The sequence below is a fragment of the Mytilus californianus genome, unplaced genomic scaffold, assembly GCF_021869535.1.
Source record: "Mytilus californianus isolate M0D057914Y unplaced genomic scaffold, xbMytCali1.0.p SCAF_8, whole genome shotgun sequence".
Classification (NCBI taxonomy): Eukaryota; Metazoa; Mollusca; class Bivalvia; order Mytilida; family Mytilidae; genus Mytilus; species Mytilus californianus.
The window spans coordinates 57222463-57237017 of record NW_026262734.1 but is presented as its reverse complement, the minus strand read 5'-3'; the positions used below and the strand labels follow the sequence as shown (position 1 = coordinate 57237017).

General features: G+C 31.5%; 1 protein-coding gene across 1 annotated transcript; it reads right to left on the bottom strand.

The window, feature by feature from the left end:
* Positions 1 to 226: 226 nt before the first annotated feature.
* LOC127711350 (uncharacterized) lies at positions 227 to 13388 on the bottom strand. Its single transcript, XM_052217378.1, has 7 exons — positions 13304 to 13388; positions 12864 to 12937; positions 12004 to 12300; positions 7326 to 7438; positions 5442 to 5631; positions 1690 to 1785; positions 227 to 1018 (listed from the first exon to the last, which is right to left on the bottom strand). Coding segments are annotated over exons 1-7 (846 nt in total). The 5' UTR covers positions 13306 to 13388; the 3' UTR covers positions 227 to 944.
* Between the last annotated feature and the right edge of the window lie 1167 nt (positions 13389 to 14555).

Genomic DNA, 14555 nt, shown 5'->3' with positions numbered 1-14555 from the left:
CAAATAATTGCGCTCTTGCAACCATAAAAGACGTACGTTAGTGTTATTCTATTAGCGTCAGAAGGTTATTAATTGTATGGACTTTCATGGGGAAACATTTCATTTTACAAATCTGAACAAAAGTAGAATAGAGGCAGATAAAAGTACAATGACACAATTCTCACCAAATGCCAGAGGTGAATATCATCAATTTGAAAAATTCTCAAACGTCATCACAAATATGATCTTCTGAAACGGGAGTACACAGTTTTATTTAAACTGCTAAAATAAATATTGCTGAAAAATAAAGGTTGATCATTTTATGACTATGTCATTGTTCGATCGCATTGAATTGTGTGCTTCCCTATAATGCATACGTTGTAATGCACCGATGTTTCAGTCTGTTTTTATAATTCTGACGATTTCTCGTATTATTCTATCGATATATTTTATTCATTGTCAACTCCTTCAACTGACTAAAATAATGATTTAAGTGAACTACCAGTTAAGAACATTTCAAAAGTTATTTCTTTGCTTCTCCGTCTTATCGTCGATTCTTCGATACAATTTTTTCAAATGCGTAAATGTTGAGTTTTAGTTGATGCATGACTTAGCTTTTCCTTGGAACGATGTCGTTTTGAAAGGCCAAAATATTCCATTTATAACTGCACATTTTTGTACATACTATCTGAATTGGTGCTAATTTTATTTAAACTGCCTTCGTATTCGGTGCCTGTATCCGTATATTTGTTGTTTGACTTCTGATCGCTTCGTCTCAGTGTTCACCTATGCGATTGGTTATACAGCTTAAGTTTCTCAATTTCACTAGAGTAATACATCTATACACAAATATTATACCTTTAACTTCAGCTGGTTAAATCCTTCTGAGAGAATATCATGTAATCCTTCTTCTATATAAGTCTTCTTCTCAGGATAATTGTTTGTTTCTTGACGTGTCGACATATTTAACATTTATTTGCATTTACAACTGTATAACTTGCACTGCCTACATCTCTTTGATTAGTAACATTGTGTTTTCCTGGAAAATTTCAAGCTCAAACTAAAAATTTAATCTATAAAAACGGAGGCCCCAAAAATCCTTATTGCCTACCTGGCATACTCCTATACAGCTGATATGACGTAAAAGTTTGTGAAAATCGTCATTAAATGAAATAATTAAAGCAATTGACTTCAGTCATTTTCATTTTTTGTAGGTCTATTTTTAATTACATTTCCGGTGACATATTCGTGTGTTTTATAGTGAATAAGATTATAACACAATGTTGACTGCTGTACCCCTATTTTGACATTTTTACCTATTATGTGTGTTTGTTTTGTTCACACATTGTTGTCAATATAATTGACTTCTAAGCGACTATCATAGAAGTGAGAGGTTTAGTTAGCTATAAAACCAGGTTTTATCCACCATTTTCTACATTTGTCTGTACCAAGTCAGGAATATGACAGATGTTTCCATTCGTTTGATGTGTTTGAGCTTTTGATTTTGCCATTTGTTAAGGGACTTTCCGTTTTGAATTTTCCTTGAAGTTCGGTATTTTTGTAATTGCACTTTTTGCTCAATACAAAAGCGGAGTACCAGGATATTTTATTTGTACAGGTTCAAATAAAGCAAACATTTATTTGTGTACCTGTTATTTGTACATGTGTTGGCTAATTGCAGGATAAAAGTGATTATATTGTTTACCTTACCTAATCTACATTTCATTAGGACCACAATCACAAATACTAGTGCGAGAACTATACCAGCCATTATAAAATACTGTGGATTACTATGTTCTCTATCATCTGTAATTAGGTTTATACATAATTATATTTATTGGTAAAATATACTTTTACAAAGACAACTCAGTCTTGACATAACAGCGGATATCAAACCATTTCTGTGGTGAAATTATAATCTAAAAACAAGTGTATATTCTAAAATGTCCAGACGGTTGAAATACTGATACTTGACGCAAAATGTTCTTTGAAACAAACAAGTGCTCGATCGTTAACAGTAGTATTCCGATCAAAAAGGAAAGGGAAAGAAGTCATTAACCATTTGCGGTGCTATATATTCCACATAATGCGAACAATCTAGTCTACACTTTTAACCTATTTTTACTGGTCTTGCGATACCACTGTGCAATTTCATTTTACCATATTTCCTGTCTCGATCGCTTGCTACATGACAAAGCACGATATATAATATATGACAAGAAAAATGGATTTGCAATACCAAAGGAATTTCTTTTTGAACTACTTGTTCAGTATCTACATGAACTGATTTCAATGAAAAAATGCATATTATATTGAGAATTTATATGGCTGTAATAATTAAGATCAAAAGTAGAACCCGTTATAAACTGTAACAAAATAGACTCGATTTGATGTTTTGTTCCCATCCCAGTGTATGTTTTTTTTTATTAATATTCAAGACGAAAACATACACCAAATGAAATACTATGAGTTCGACGTACCATAGTACATTAATACAATAATGTATAGTGTAATGCTGTACATGTATCTGTTGTATTTCCATTTGAATGCACAAAGTGCTATGCTATAAGAATGATTAAATGTATCCAGCTTGATGCTATACTTAAAATGTACTTAGTGTAATGCTATAAGAATGTATTAAATCTAGTATAATGCTAGTGTAATGCTCTAAGAATGTACCTAATTTAATGCTACAAGAATGCACCTAGTGTAATGCTATAAGAATGAACCTAGTGTAATGCTATAAGAATGAACTTTGTGTAATGCTATAAGAATGCATATAGTGTAATGCTATAAGAATGCACCTAGTGTAATGCTATAAGAATATAATTGGATTTGCTATAAGAATATAATTGGAACATGAATCTACCTTGATAATATAGTGCTAAAGAATTGTACCTTTATATAATGCAAATAAAAGTTACTTAATATAAAGCTTTCAGACTGAAAAGACCTAGTGTAATGCTATAAGAATATAATTGCTGTAATGAAATTTTGACCTAGGTGATAGCCAGAGTATAGTATGATGGATTTGAAATTCATAAAAATTAGATATTATTGGTTTTAAATCATTCCTTATTACAGTCTTTAAAAACTATAGAATTTCTGCAGTCATTTCAGCCTTCATTCCGCAAATTATTAAATAAACCATTCCTAATTACCTCGAGGGTAACGCATTGATCTCATAGTTATTGAAAGCAGTCACAAAGGGCGTAACTTGTTGATTTCAAATCATTAAACGTCGTGCACCTTCAAACAATCAAATATAAAAAAAGAAAATGCTGTATGATTGGTAATGAACCAATTCAACCCACAAGAGACTAAATGACTCGGATTCAAGCAAATAAAGGTCACTGTTTGTAACCCGGATTTGTTTTTATCTCTATCGATTTATGAGTTTCGAACAGCGGTATACTACTGTTGCCTTTATACTTCGACAATGAGCAAATCTCATATCGAATAGAACGCTTAAAAAGGCCTCGACATGACAAAATATGAAACAGTTTTAACGAAAAAACAAATTTCCTTATAAATTAAACCTAGGTTTTTATGTCGGTAAACATTATGTCAAATTAAAACCCCACTAGACCACAAGCAAACATAAAAAAATGAATATGAAAATTTAAGTAGAAGTATATTCTAATTATGCCTTTTGCTACATTAAACTATGTTAAACTTTCAAATCAACTGAAAAAAATATAGCATAAAATTGAGATCTATAGAAATATATTTTACCAATCATGGAAAGGAATTGTCCACTTTTAATTTTATATATTCATAGTCAACTTCTTATTTCATATTTGTAAAGCTTAAGATTGCAAAATCGGGTAATGGTAGAAGTGTATTCTAATTATGCCTTTTGCTACATTAAATTATGTTAAACTCTCAAATCAATTTAAACAAGAGTCTGTCAGAGAGACAGCAAACCGGATTTTCCTGCAGAGGTCGAACCCTGAACAGTTGAGCAAGTATGGACACAACATTTAAGCTTAAAACAGCTCTGAATTTGGAATGTGTTTGAATATTTGATACAGTATAGGTTTGTGACACAAAATAAATGTGGTCAAATAACTGAAAAATTTGAAATTGGACATTTACCTATTATGGTCCAATATCCAAAATCTAAGTACATTGCTAGAATCAGCATATCAAAGAACCACAAGAATTCAATTTTGGATGAAATACTTCTTAGTTAAACCATTTCTGTTCAAAGGGAAATAACTCGAACCTTATTTCCATGAACCAATAATGTAAATCTAAAATTAAATATGATTTAATCATAGTTCTCTTAAATTAGATATGATGTAATTAGATATGATGTTATATTTATTTTCAAATTATAAACAAATATTATTAATAGTTTTCAAATAAATCTGTCACCCCAGTTATAATTGGGTGATTGACAATTACAAGATGGTGTGTTATCTTGATAAAAGGTGAAAATCATTTAAAAACACTTAGTATAATCAAACTTTATATATATATATTTAATAGTTCCCAATATTTTTTCTTTCATTTGTAACAATATAATATATATTTGGGACTTATCTATCATTCATCTACATAATGCAATGTGATGAAATATATCCTTTAATAAAAAAAGATTATTATCAAATGAATTTTCAAATTAGGAACCCCAAACAGGATCAAGTAAAATATATGATTCAACCACTAAAAATTGTTCTCTAAAATTAGATATAATGTTACACTATATCTATTTTCAAATTATAATCAAATATAATTAATAGTTCCAAATATTTCTCTTTCATTTGTCACAAACTAATAAAGATCTGCAACTTATCTATCAACTTCATCTACACAATGTAATGTAATGAAATACATCCTAATAAAAATAGATTATTATCTAATTAAAGGAGTTCACATCATAAATTTTTTTTATATATATAGCATTCAGAAAACTATTTTATACAGAATAACAAACAAACCTACCACAAAATTCTTCACACAATTTACCAAATAAAAGAAAAAAAAATCCAAAATGTCATTTATCATTAAAACAACATGTCTTTTAAAAATCTTTTAAAAAATGAGTTATTTCCCTTTGTACAGAAATTGAGTAATTTATCAAAAATTGAATTCTTGAGAAAGGCCTGTAACTCAACAATGAGAAAAGCTAACATCGTGAAAACTGAACTTGACCTTCATTTAGTCAGAGGAAACAACATATCTAAATGTGTTTGGCAGCCGATCACCCGCCCGACCGCCCGCCCGCCGTACAATCCCCAAATCAATAACCGATATTTACTTCGAAAATCCGGTTAAAAATGTAGCATAACATTGAGATCTATAGAAATATATTTTGCCAATCATGGAAAGGAATGGTCCACTTCTAATTTTATATATTCATAGTCATTTCTTATTTCATATTTGTAAAGCTTTAGATTGCAAAATCGGGTAATAGTAAAAGTGTATTGTAAAATGTGAATAGGTCAGAAAGACACCTTTTTTGCATGAGTACGGTCTTCTGAGAAGATGGTGGTATTGAATCGATCCTACTTTACAATCTAGTGTTAAATTTACTCCACAAAGAACCATATCCGTCCCAATTGTGGCCTGTACAACAACTTCAAACAGATCAAGTTCACCTTCTGGTCTATTTACCACTGATATGTTTAATGGCAAAACGCTATCCTAAAATATACATAGAATTTTTATAGAATTAAAAGACAAGATTTAATTAGAAAATGTTATATATGACGGCGTGATTTCATATCAACAAGTATAGTACTTTGAGCTTGCTTTTATTGAATTTTGAAATACAATATGATATATTCTTGATGTGTTTCTATTTTTACGTGTCTATCGAGTCGTTATTAAAGTCATATGAAACTTCAAATTTAAAAAAAAAGTTGAAAATGTTTTATATACTTGAGTGGCTAAGTTTTACTCTGAAAGAAGTGAACGTGAACTTTTTTTTTAAGAACATTCTTTACATTATCAAAATCTTCGTAAATGTACCGATATTGAATTATTGACTTCTCAGTAACTAATTCGCCTATATTTTTCCGTATGCAGTGACTCTAAACTACGAGACCTCTCGTTATAACTTTAGCCAGCGCAAGTGCGAGTGGAAAACCGTGATGAAAGAATGTAAACAAACGTGCGTTTGAAGTTAAACAGTAATAACAGATTCTTAAGGAAGAAATTTAGTACAACAACTCATTTAACAACTGTTCAGAAATAGTTTAAATAACGAATGGGAACGCATGGAAAATATAAAAACAAATGTCATGGCTCTTTCAATTCACTTATCTGTCACGCTTTCCACATGATCTGTTTTTTTATGTTTATCAATGTCACGATCCTGTAAACTTCGGCAACAAACTCGAAAGATCATTAACATGCAATCAACAATGGTTGAAATATTATTCGTCGATAATACGTTATAGATGTGTAATAAGTACCGATTATCAGGTTGTCTGCATATTGATATCGTAAAATATCAGCTGCGAGTCACAATATGAAGCTTTTTATCGAGTGAGCGCAGCGAACGAGATCAAAAAGGCTTCATATTGTGTCGAGCAGCTAATATTTCACAATATAAATATGCAGACATCCAGATACTCGATTTATCGGGTTGTATTTGCGTATTTTGCATGATAGAAGCAAGTGTTTTCTTTGTTTCACCAGCAGACCGGAAGATGACGTGATAAGTTCGGGTCAAGTTTATCAACGTCGGCTCATATATCATGACGTCGTCTGTGTCAAAGTTATTAAGGCCGGGTCAACGTATTTGACGTCACAAAGCCGTGATATGCAATTTTATTAAGAGGTGAGCAGAGTGATATAGACAGTGGGACGACCGATAAATATAAATAAAACGTGCATGTAAGACTTAGTTTAACATATATGCATGTATGCATGATTCAATAATGTTTTTTATTCCATCATAGAAACATAGAGAGGAGGGCTTCTCAGAAACTTTACTATGTCACATGTTCATGTACCTGTTCCAAACCCGAAACCTCATCATTGCTTGTATAATCTTTATATATCTTTTAGTTTTTAACACAAATTATTCAAACGGTTATTTTTCCGATGTTCTACATGATACAAGTGTTTGCGGCTTTCTGTTTCTTGAATACACTAAATACAGTATATAGATATAGGAAGATGTGGTATGAGTGCCAATGAGACAACTCTCCATCCAAGTAACAATTTATAAAAGTAAACCATTATAGGTCAAGGTACGGCCTTCAACACGGAGCATTGGCTCACACCGAACAGCAAGCTATAAAGGGCCCCAAAACATATTGTTGTTGTTGGTTTTGTTGTTGTTTTTGTATGTGTTGTTGTTGTGTGCATTCACTATAACAAATGTGTACCTTTAAGACTATTCTGCATGTTGGTAACGGAAAAACTTCCATCGTCACATTAATTTGGAATTTACCGTCTTCCTGCAAGTGTGCACGAGAGTGGTCATGTAGAACTGGTGGATCTGAAAGAATGATTTAAGATATTCTTCAATGAATACAGTAACGTTATAAAAGCACATTCAAAAATGAATTCACAGTTCACTCTCAGTCCTTAGTCTTTGAAATATGTATACAATTATACCACTGAAAAATTACTTGCAACTTTTATATAGAACCATATCTAGAAAACAAGAACAGTCATTCACAGTACGTTGCCTGATTCGGTTGATCTAAGAGCCATTGATATAACGATACTATTAATAGGGTATTTGTTCAAATATGTTATCCTAGTACAACAATATATTATAGTACAATATGTCACATTCGCAACGTCGTTTTAGGCCACACCAATTTGATTCCTAGTCCTTCGGATTTTCCCGCTCCTGTTTCGGAGAAATTGATCACTTTATTATAAAAAAAAAACATTACCACTTCCGCAAAGGACAAGAGGCGATAAGGAACCAACCCAAAAATTTCGTTTAAAATTTCATGTTGTAACTCTATACCACAGACCTTCTGAAAATGGTTGTATTTTGGGTCTATCTGGTATATTCTGTTGTCTAGCAACCAGTTTAATGGTGGCGATAAACTCAATATTTATGCCAAATGTGCAGCTTTAATCTGTTTTTGTTTAAGATTCAACCTGTTTAACATGCAGTGAATTTTTCATTTATATACTGTTTAAATGTGACACAATGTAATGCAATTATTGGACAAAATCATTGTAATTTCTCCCTAGCAACAAAACTTTGCCCATAACAACGGCCATTTGTTTTCTATTAAACAAGATTTAACTTAAATATGTTTTAAAACAAAATACATTAAGGGTGCACATGGTAATAAGTTCCAAACTCTAAAGAAAATGACAAGGATAAACCAATGTTCAATATCATCCTCAATAAAATGCTTCGCTGAGCGCAGCTTGATACGACCGCAGAGGTCGAACCCTGAACAGTTGGGGCAAATTTAGACACAATATTTAAGCTTGATACTGTCTGAATTTGGATTGTGATCAAATTTTTGACATAATTAAGGTTTCTGACACAAAATAAATGTGGTCAAAGATCTTATAAACCCATTGCGCAATACTGCGCAATTAAAGATTTCTTCTTGAAACTTTTCAAAAATTCGAAATTTTAAAAATTTTGAAAAAAAATATAAAAATATGAATCCCTTAAAAAAATTGGGGAAAAAATTCTCCCCCCACCAACTTTTTGAAACCCCCCCTCCCCTTGGAGCAATAACCTAAAAACTCAATCCAAACCTTTCCTTTGTAGTATGGAACCTTATAGTACAATTTCAGAGAGATCCATACACTTACACACAAGTTATTGTCTGGAAACTAGAAAAATGCTTGTTTTTGGCCCTTTTTTGGCCCCTAATTCCTACATGTTTGGGGCAATTAACCCCAAACTCAGTCTCCGCCTTCCCTTTGTTATATGGAACCTTGTAGTACAATGTCAGAGAGATCCATACACTTACACACAAATAATGGTCTGGAAACTAGAAACATGGTTCTTTTTGGCCCCTTTTTGGCCCTTAATTCCTAAACTTTTGACCCCATAACCCCTAAAATAAATCCCAACCTTCTACTTGTGGTATTAAACATTGTGGTACAATTTCAGAGCAATCGAAATACTTAAACACAATTTATTATCCTGAAACTAGAAAAATGCTTGTTTTGGGCCCCTTTTTGGGCCCCTTTTTCATAAACGGTTGGGTCCATCATCCCCAAAATCAATCCCAACCTTCCTTTTGTGGTATTGAACCTTCTTAAAAAATGTCATAGAGATCCATGTACTTAAACTAAAGTTATTGTCCGGAAACCAATGTGACTTCGGACGACGACGCAGACGACGACGACGCAGACGACGACGACAACATACCATTATACGATCCCAAAAGTTTTTTTGCGGTCGTATAAAAACACTACAGACAAGCAGCTGTACTTTTGCAAGAGAATGTGGTATCTAAATGCACTTGTAGCGTCCCTCTGTGGAGTAAAATATGTACCTTTAACCTTTATTCTGTGAAATTGTTCGTAATTACATTTGTTTCATGCAAAAACACATGTACACCTTATACATTCTTTTCAGTATACCCAGTATTGAAGACATTTAGAGATTTTGTCTTTAGTGCTGGGTGTTAAGGTGTAAACTCTTGTATGCATAATAACCACTATATGGGAACTCTCTCTCTTTCAATATATATCTTTACCAACATGTTTATTCAGTCCACTATTTTATCGAATCTTTATGGAAATTTAGTAGAGGAAACATTTTTTAGTGAAGGATACTATTTCTTTCCCTAATTTGTGTATCTGTGGAATCCCTTGCTCATTTATGTCAAATGATGATTCACATATTGTTTATGGCACACAGAGTCATTAGAATACAAAAATATGAACATCTTGATGACGTATGCATTCTTTATATTATAAGCTAAGTTTGACCTTCAATCTTTCAACTTAGCAAATATTTAATTACACATCCCTTTATTTACCTATATAACATACTGCACCTTTCTCTATATTCCTTTTAACATAAATGTATATCTTAAAACTTAACACATTGGTTTAAAAACCCCATTTTTGTGTTTCAGTCTTATCTTTAAGTACCAAATTCAGATCTCACATCATTATCCAAAAACAAAAACCACCAAAAAATGATACCATTTGGTGTATGAATAAAAAATAAATCGCATGTTTCTCACGATTTATATTAATTTTATCACAAAATCGTTCAAGTATTTTTTCTGTTTATTCTATTCTGTTTTTGGGAATTACCCCCCGAAATGTTATATCTTTACAAAATAAGCTGTTTTCCTCGAAATTATCGATTTTGATGAGACCTCATATCCCCCTGTTAATGTTTTTGCATGCAAACCGAACTCTTCTTTGTCAGGGGGGATTTAAATAGTACCAACGAGACCAATGTGATGGTAGAATTTATTATTTGCATACTCATCAAAATTATGGGTGTGTAATTGGTTTAGCCACTTCTCGTCAAGTTAAACAGTTTTAAATTTTCCGTTGTTAGGAGAAAAAGGAAAGAATTTTTGCTTAGTCAAAATAACGTATCTGAATGTGGTGACAGGCATTTCAATGGAACATTTTAATACCTTGGGATATACATTTTGTACATGTATAGCAATATACATATCTTGCTCATCATGTTGTTTTAGTACAAGGCAATAAATATTCACCTCGCTCATTATTTTGATCCTGAATATGGATGAATAGTTCCAACTTGATGTAAACAAAATGAAAACAACACATTCAATGCCAAATATATGAAAGGCAAGTCAAGCTCCCAATAAACAAGCATTACCATATAATGAAAACATCGTCTATCAAATATATGTCAGAGCATTCGCTTGGAAACATACACATATTTTACTTTTATTCAACATGTGTCATTTGCCTAACTACATGTAACATAATTACTCTTTTATTACCCTTTATTCTCTTACACTTAAACTTCACCCAAACGAAGAGTAAATGAACAGATCTACATGAGTCGACAGAAGTTTTTTATTTGATAAAAAATGAAGATAACAATGGTTGCTATGTTTCCTTAAAATATATAGTTGCCTGGTGGATTTAAATAATAATTCACGCAGACAAAGCTTACGTGGAGAAAATAACCCAAATTAACTAAACCATAGTGAGAAAAAGAAAGTCTGTTATAGCACAGGCACCAATAGACCAAACATTATGCATTAGAGTATCTGTTGTCCTCGTTTTTTTGGAAGAAAAAACCCAGTTATAACATGAACATAAATTGTACAACTTCTAAATCACACAATTAAACAAGCAATTTACAGCACGCTTTTCTTGTAAAGCACTCGCTCAAAAAAAAAAATCATTTTCAAGAAAAAAAAAGAACAAAATTTCGCTCGCTCGCCCAATATTTTTTTAGCAGTTGTCCGAAGAACTAGACATCAAATCATTAGTGTGGCATTATACGATTTTTGCAAGTTTTGCATTGCAGCTGCTATATATGTTGACTTCATTAATTTGCTAACAAAACTGTCGTTACGGTTAAACTGACAAAATACAAAGTGTCTGTCATTGTTTAAGATAAAAATGACTCTATATTTTACTTCTTCTGATTGTAGCGTACTATTAATCTAAAGTACTGAAAACTTAAATAATGTAGTACTTGATCAGTATTTCGAATTTATGGTACATGTACTTTTTCACTTATGTCTACCATAATTTATACAGTCCTGGATTTGTGTTTCAAGTTGAAAGTAACATGTTATACAGTCTAGTACTTTTAATGTGCTTAACAGCTTAGGTATACAAAAACATTTTTGCATCAATTCAGTATTTTTAAAAGTATTTAATGCACTTTTAATATATTCCCTATCAAATTATAGTAAAAAAGAAGTAATATGCATCTATTTTGTACACTATTGAGGTCCAAAAGTAATACAAATATATTCCTGTAGAATTATGGTACTAAAATAGCACAATAGTCCAGAAACACTACATAATTTAGGTACAGTTTTAGTACTATAAGATTACAGAAGTAAAAAAACTGATTCATGTAAAAGTAGCTGTTTATCTTGCTTGTTAACTTACAAATTACTTCTTTGTCAAACTTTAACATGTTAGTATACTGTTGGAATCCACAGGCACACGTGTATTCACAGTTCAGATCGCTGAAGCTCAAGGTTTTAATCATAAGCTCAAAATCTGTACCATTTGACTTCATTTCATATTTTGAGATATTCTTTGACTGGTTATCAAAGCAAAGAAGGTCATAGTTTTTCCCACCAAGCCATTTTTTGGTGTTGCCAGGTGGACAGTTTTGTCCATTACAAATCAGGCGTGCCTCTTTCCCAATAATTACTGGTGTTGTTGTTATTTCCCATTTTACTGCAATAAGTATAAAGACAATAAAAAGGAAAAGAAAAGAAAAGAACTTATGAGTATTCTTTCTACTACAAGCTAATGTTTAATTAACTAAAGCGGATCGTTCTGCTGTGTATATTATATTTCTATAAATTGAATGATTGTTTTCAAGAAAACTAGTATCGGAATGATACAATGCTTTGTATTGAACTATTTTAGCATGTTTAAGTGTTTTTGAAGTGTATACGATAGTCTCAGTTTCTTTCCATAGTTTTTCGTTTATTGCTATGGTTGCCATAGAGTTGCAGATTTGTCTTCACTGGTTAGTGTGAATAGTCCTTTTGTATCTTCCGCCACTCTTTTGTAAGTTGAACTTCACAGTTCATGAATGGTACATGACTTTGTATACGTAAACTAAGGTTGCAACACTATTTAAGCAAATTTGTCAAATGTTTCTGTGTTTTTATTTTTTTATTTTTTTATTTTACTGCACTGTTCCACATATACAGATGACCAAGAATAGATGTGTATTATCAAATGGTAATAATATAAACTAATTAATTAAGGAATATAAATTGTATGCTTACTTGATGCCTCGTGTATATCAAAAAAGAAGATGAAAATTTTGGCGACATAAAAAAACTCAGCTTTACAGTACATCCTACAAAACACATATTTTTTTATGTATCGCACAATCAATACCGTTGTTTTTAAAACAACAATCTTTTTTATGCATTACAATAGAGAAAAATAATGCAACGAACTTCAATGGATATTTCGAAACGTCAATCTCAATATACAATGGCTAGTTATAAGATTACATTATTCATTTTTCTTGTTGGAACTTTAAAAGAAGTGTTTCTACGCATGGTTTAAATAAAAATAAAAATTACATTTTCTGTTAACAAATGCAAAAAAAAAAACGACAAACGCGATATGGAATCTTTCTTTTCTAATTACAATATTGTAGTTTCAAATATCTTCACTGCGCCCTAAATGGTATATTGATTTCTGTTATATTACTTACATGATAGAGTAAGGTGTTGGCCAGATATTCGAATAACTGTTGCCCGAATCTTACCACGTGGAGGTCCCTTACTTCAAGATTCTTTTTGGTTAGAAATCTATTCAAATAAGGAAAGAAATATAAAGAAAAGGTGTATAATATATAACATGTTAATGGTACCAAACTGTAAGGCAATGCTTGCCAATGCTTGGCATGTGACAGTATTACACGGTATGTGATGGATGAAATTTAATTTGACCAGCAATCTCTATAACATTGAGAGAGAGAGAGAGAGAGAGAGAGAGAGAGAGAGAGAGAGAGAGAGAGAGAGAGAAATCGATTTCTCAAAAAAAATAAAAATAAACATGACTTGTGGCAAACAAAACACACTAATAAATGTTTTATTTAAACACTTCCTTAAAACAGCATTGAAGGAGAAGATGCAAGGACATTTAATGTTACCCTTAATGAATACGAAATATCAACTAAATCATGTCATTTTTGCACAAAACTGTACAATAAAAACAGAGAAAATTTCTGAATTGGAACTCGAGTGGGTCAATGTTTTTTTGTGCTGATCATTCCCTGGACAGATGTTTTGTTTATCTATTAAATATTTCAGGATAATGGTGAAAAAAGAAATAAAAATTAATGCGAACTGTGGTTTAGGGTCAACAACTACTGTAAGAAGTCGATAAACAATTGTATTTTTGTTGTTGTTTTTAATCTAATTTTGTGGAATTGTTTGCAGTTAACAGCGTCGTTCTACATGTTACATATACATGTATGAAGCGAAACAAGACAACAAACCAACAAATAATCAAACATATTCATATATATCTTGTTGATAACTTTTTGCTATTTACTATTTTTTCTCTGTATATTTTCATGGCAATAACTCTTATTATGAATCGAAAACTCTTTTGACCTATCATATAAAATTTCCCTCTATCTACTACAATTTACAAAATAAAAGTACTAGTCAAAAACGCAAAAAAGATTCTATAATCATTTAAGGGCAACAGATCCTAGATATGAAGTTGACTGATGATTTCTGTCATTCGACTTATCAGTAAATCTTTTTATTATCATTATGTACTGTTTAAAGCTTTCCCATATCTACTATTTCCTATCTTAGCTATTGTCCCAAAATGATTACAATAGGTCCATTGTGGTTATGTACCCATTTCTTTTCGTTTAATGATAAAAAGACTATTTTGTTACAACTAAAAACGACAAAATTGGGAAACAGTTATCGTCATTTTAGGGCAAT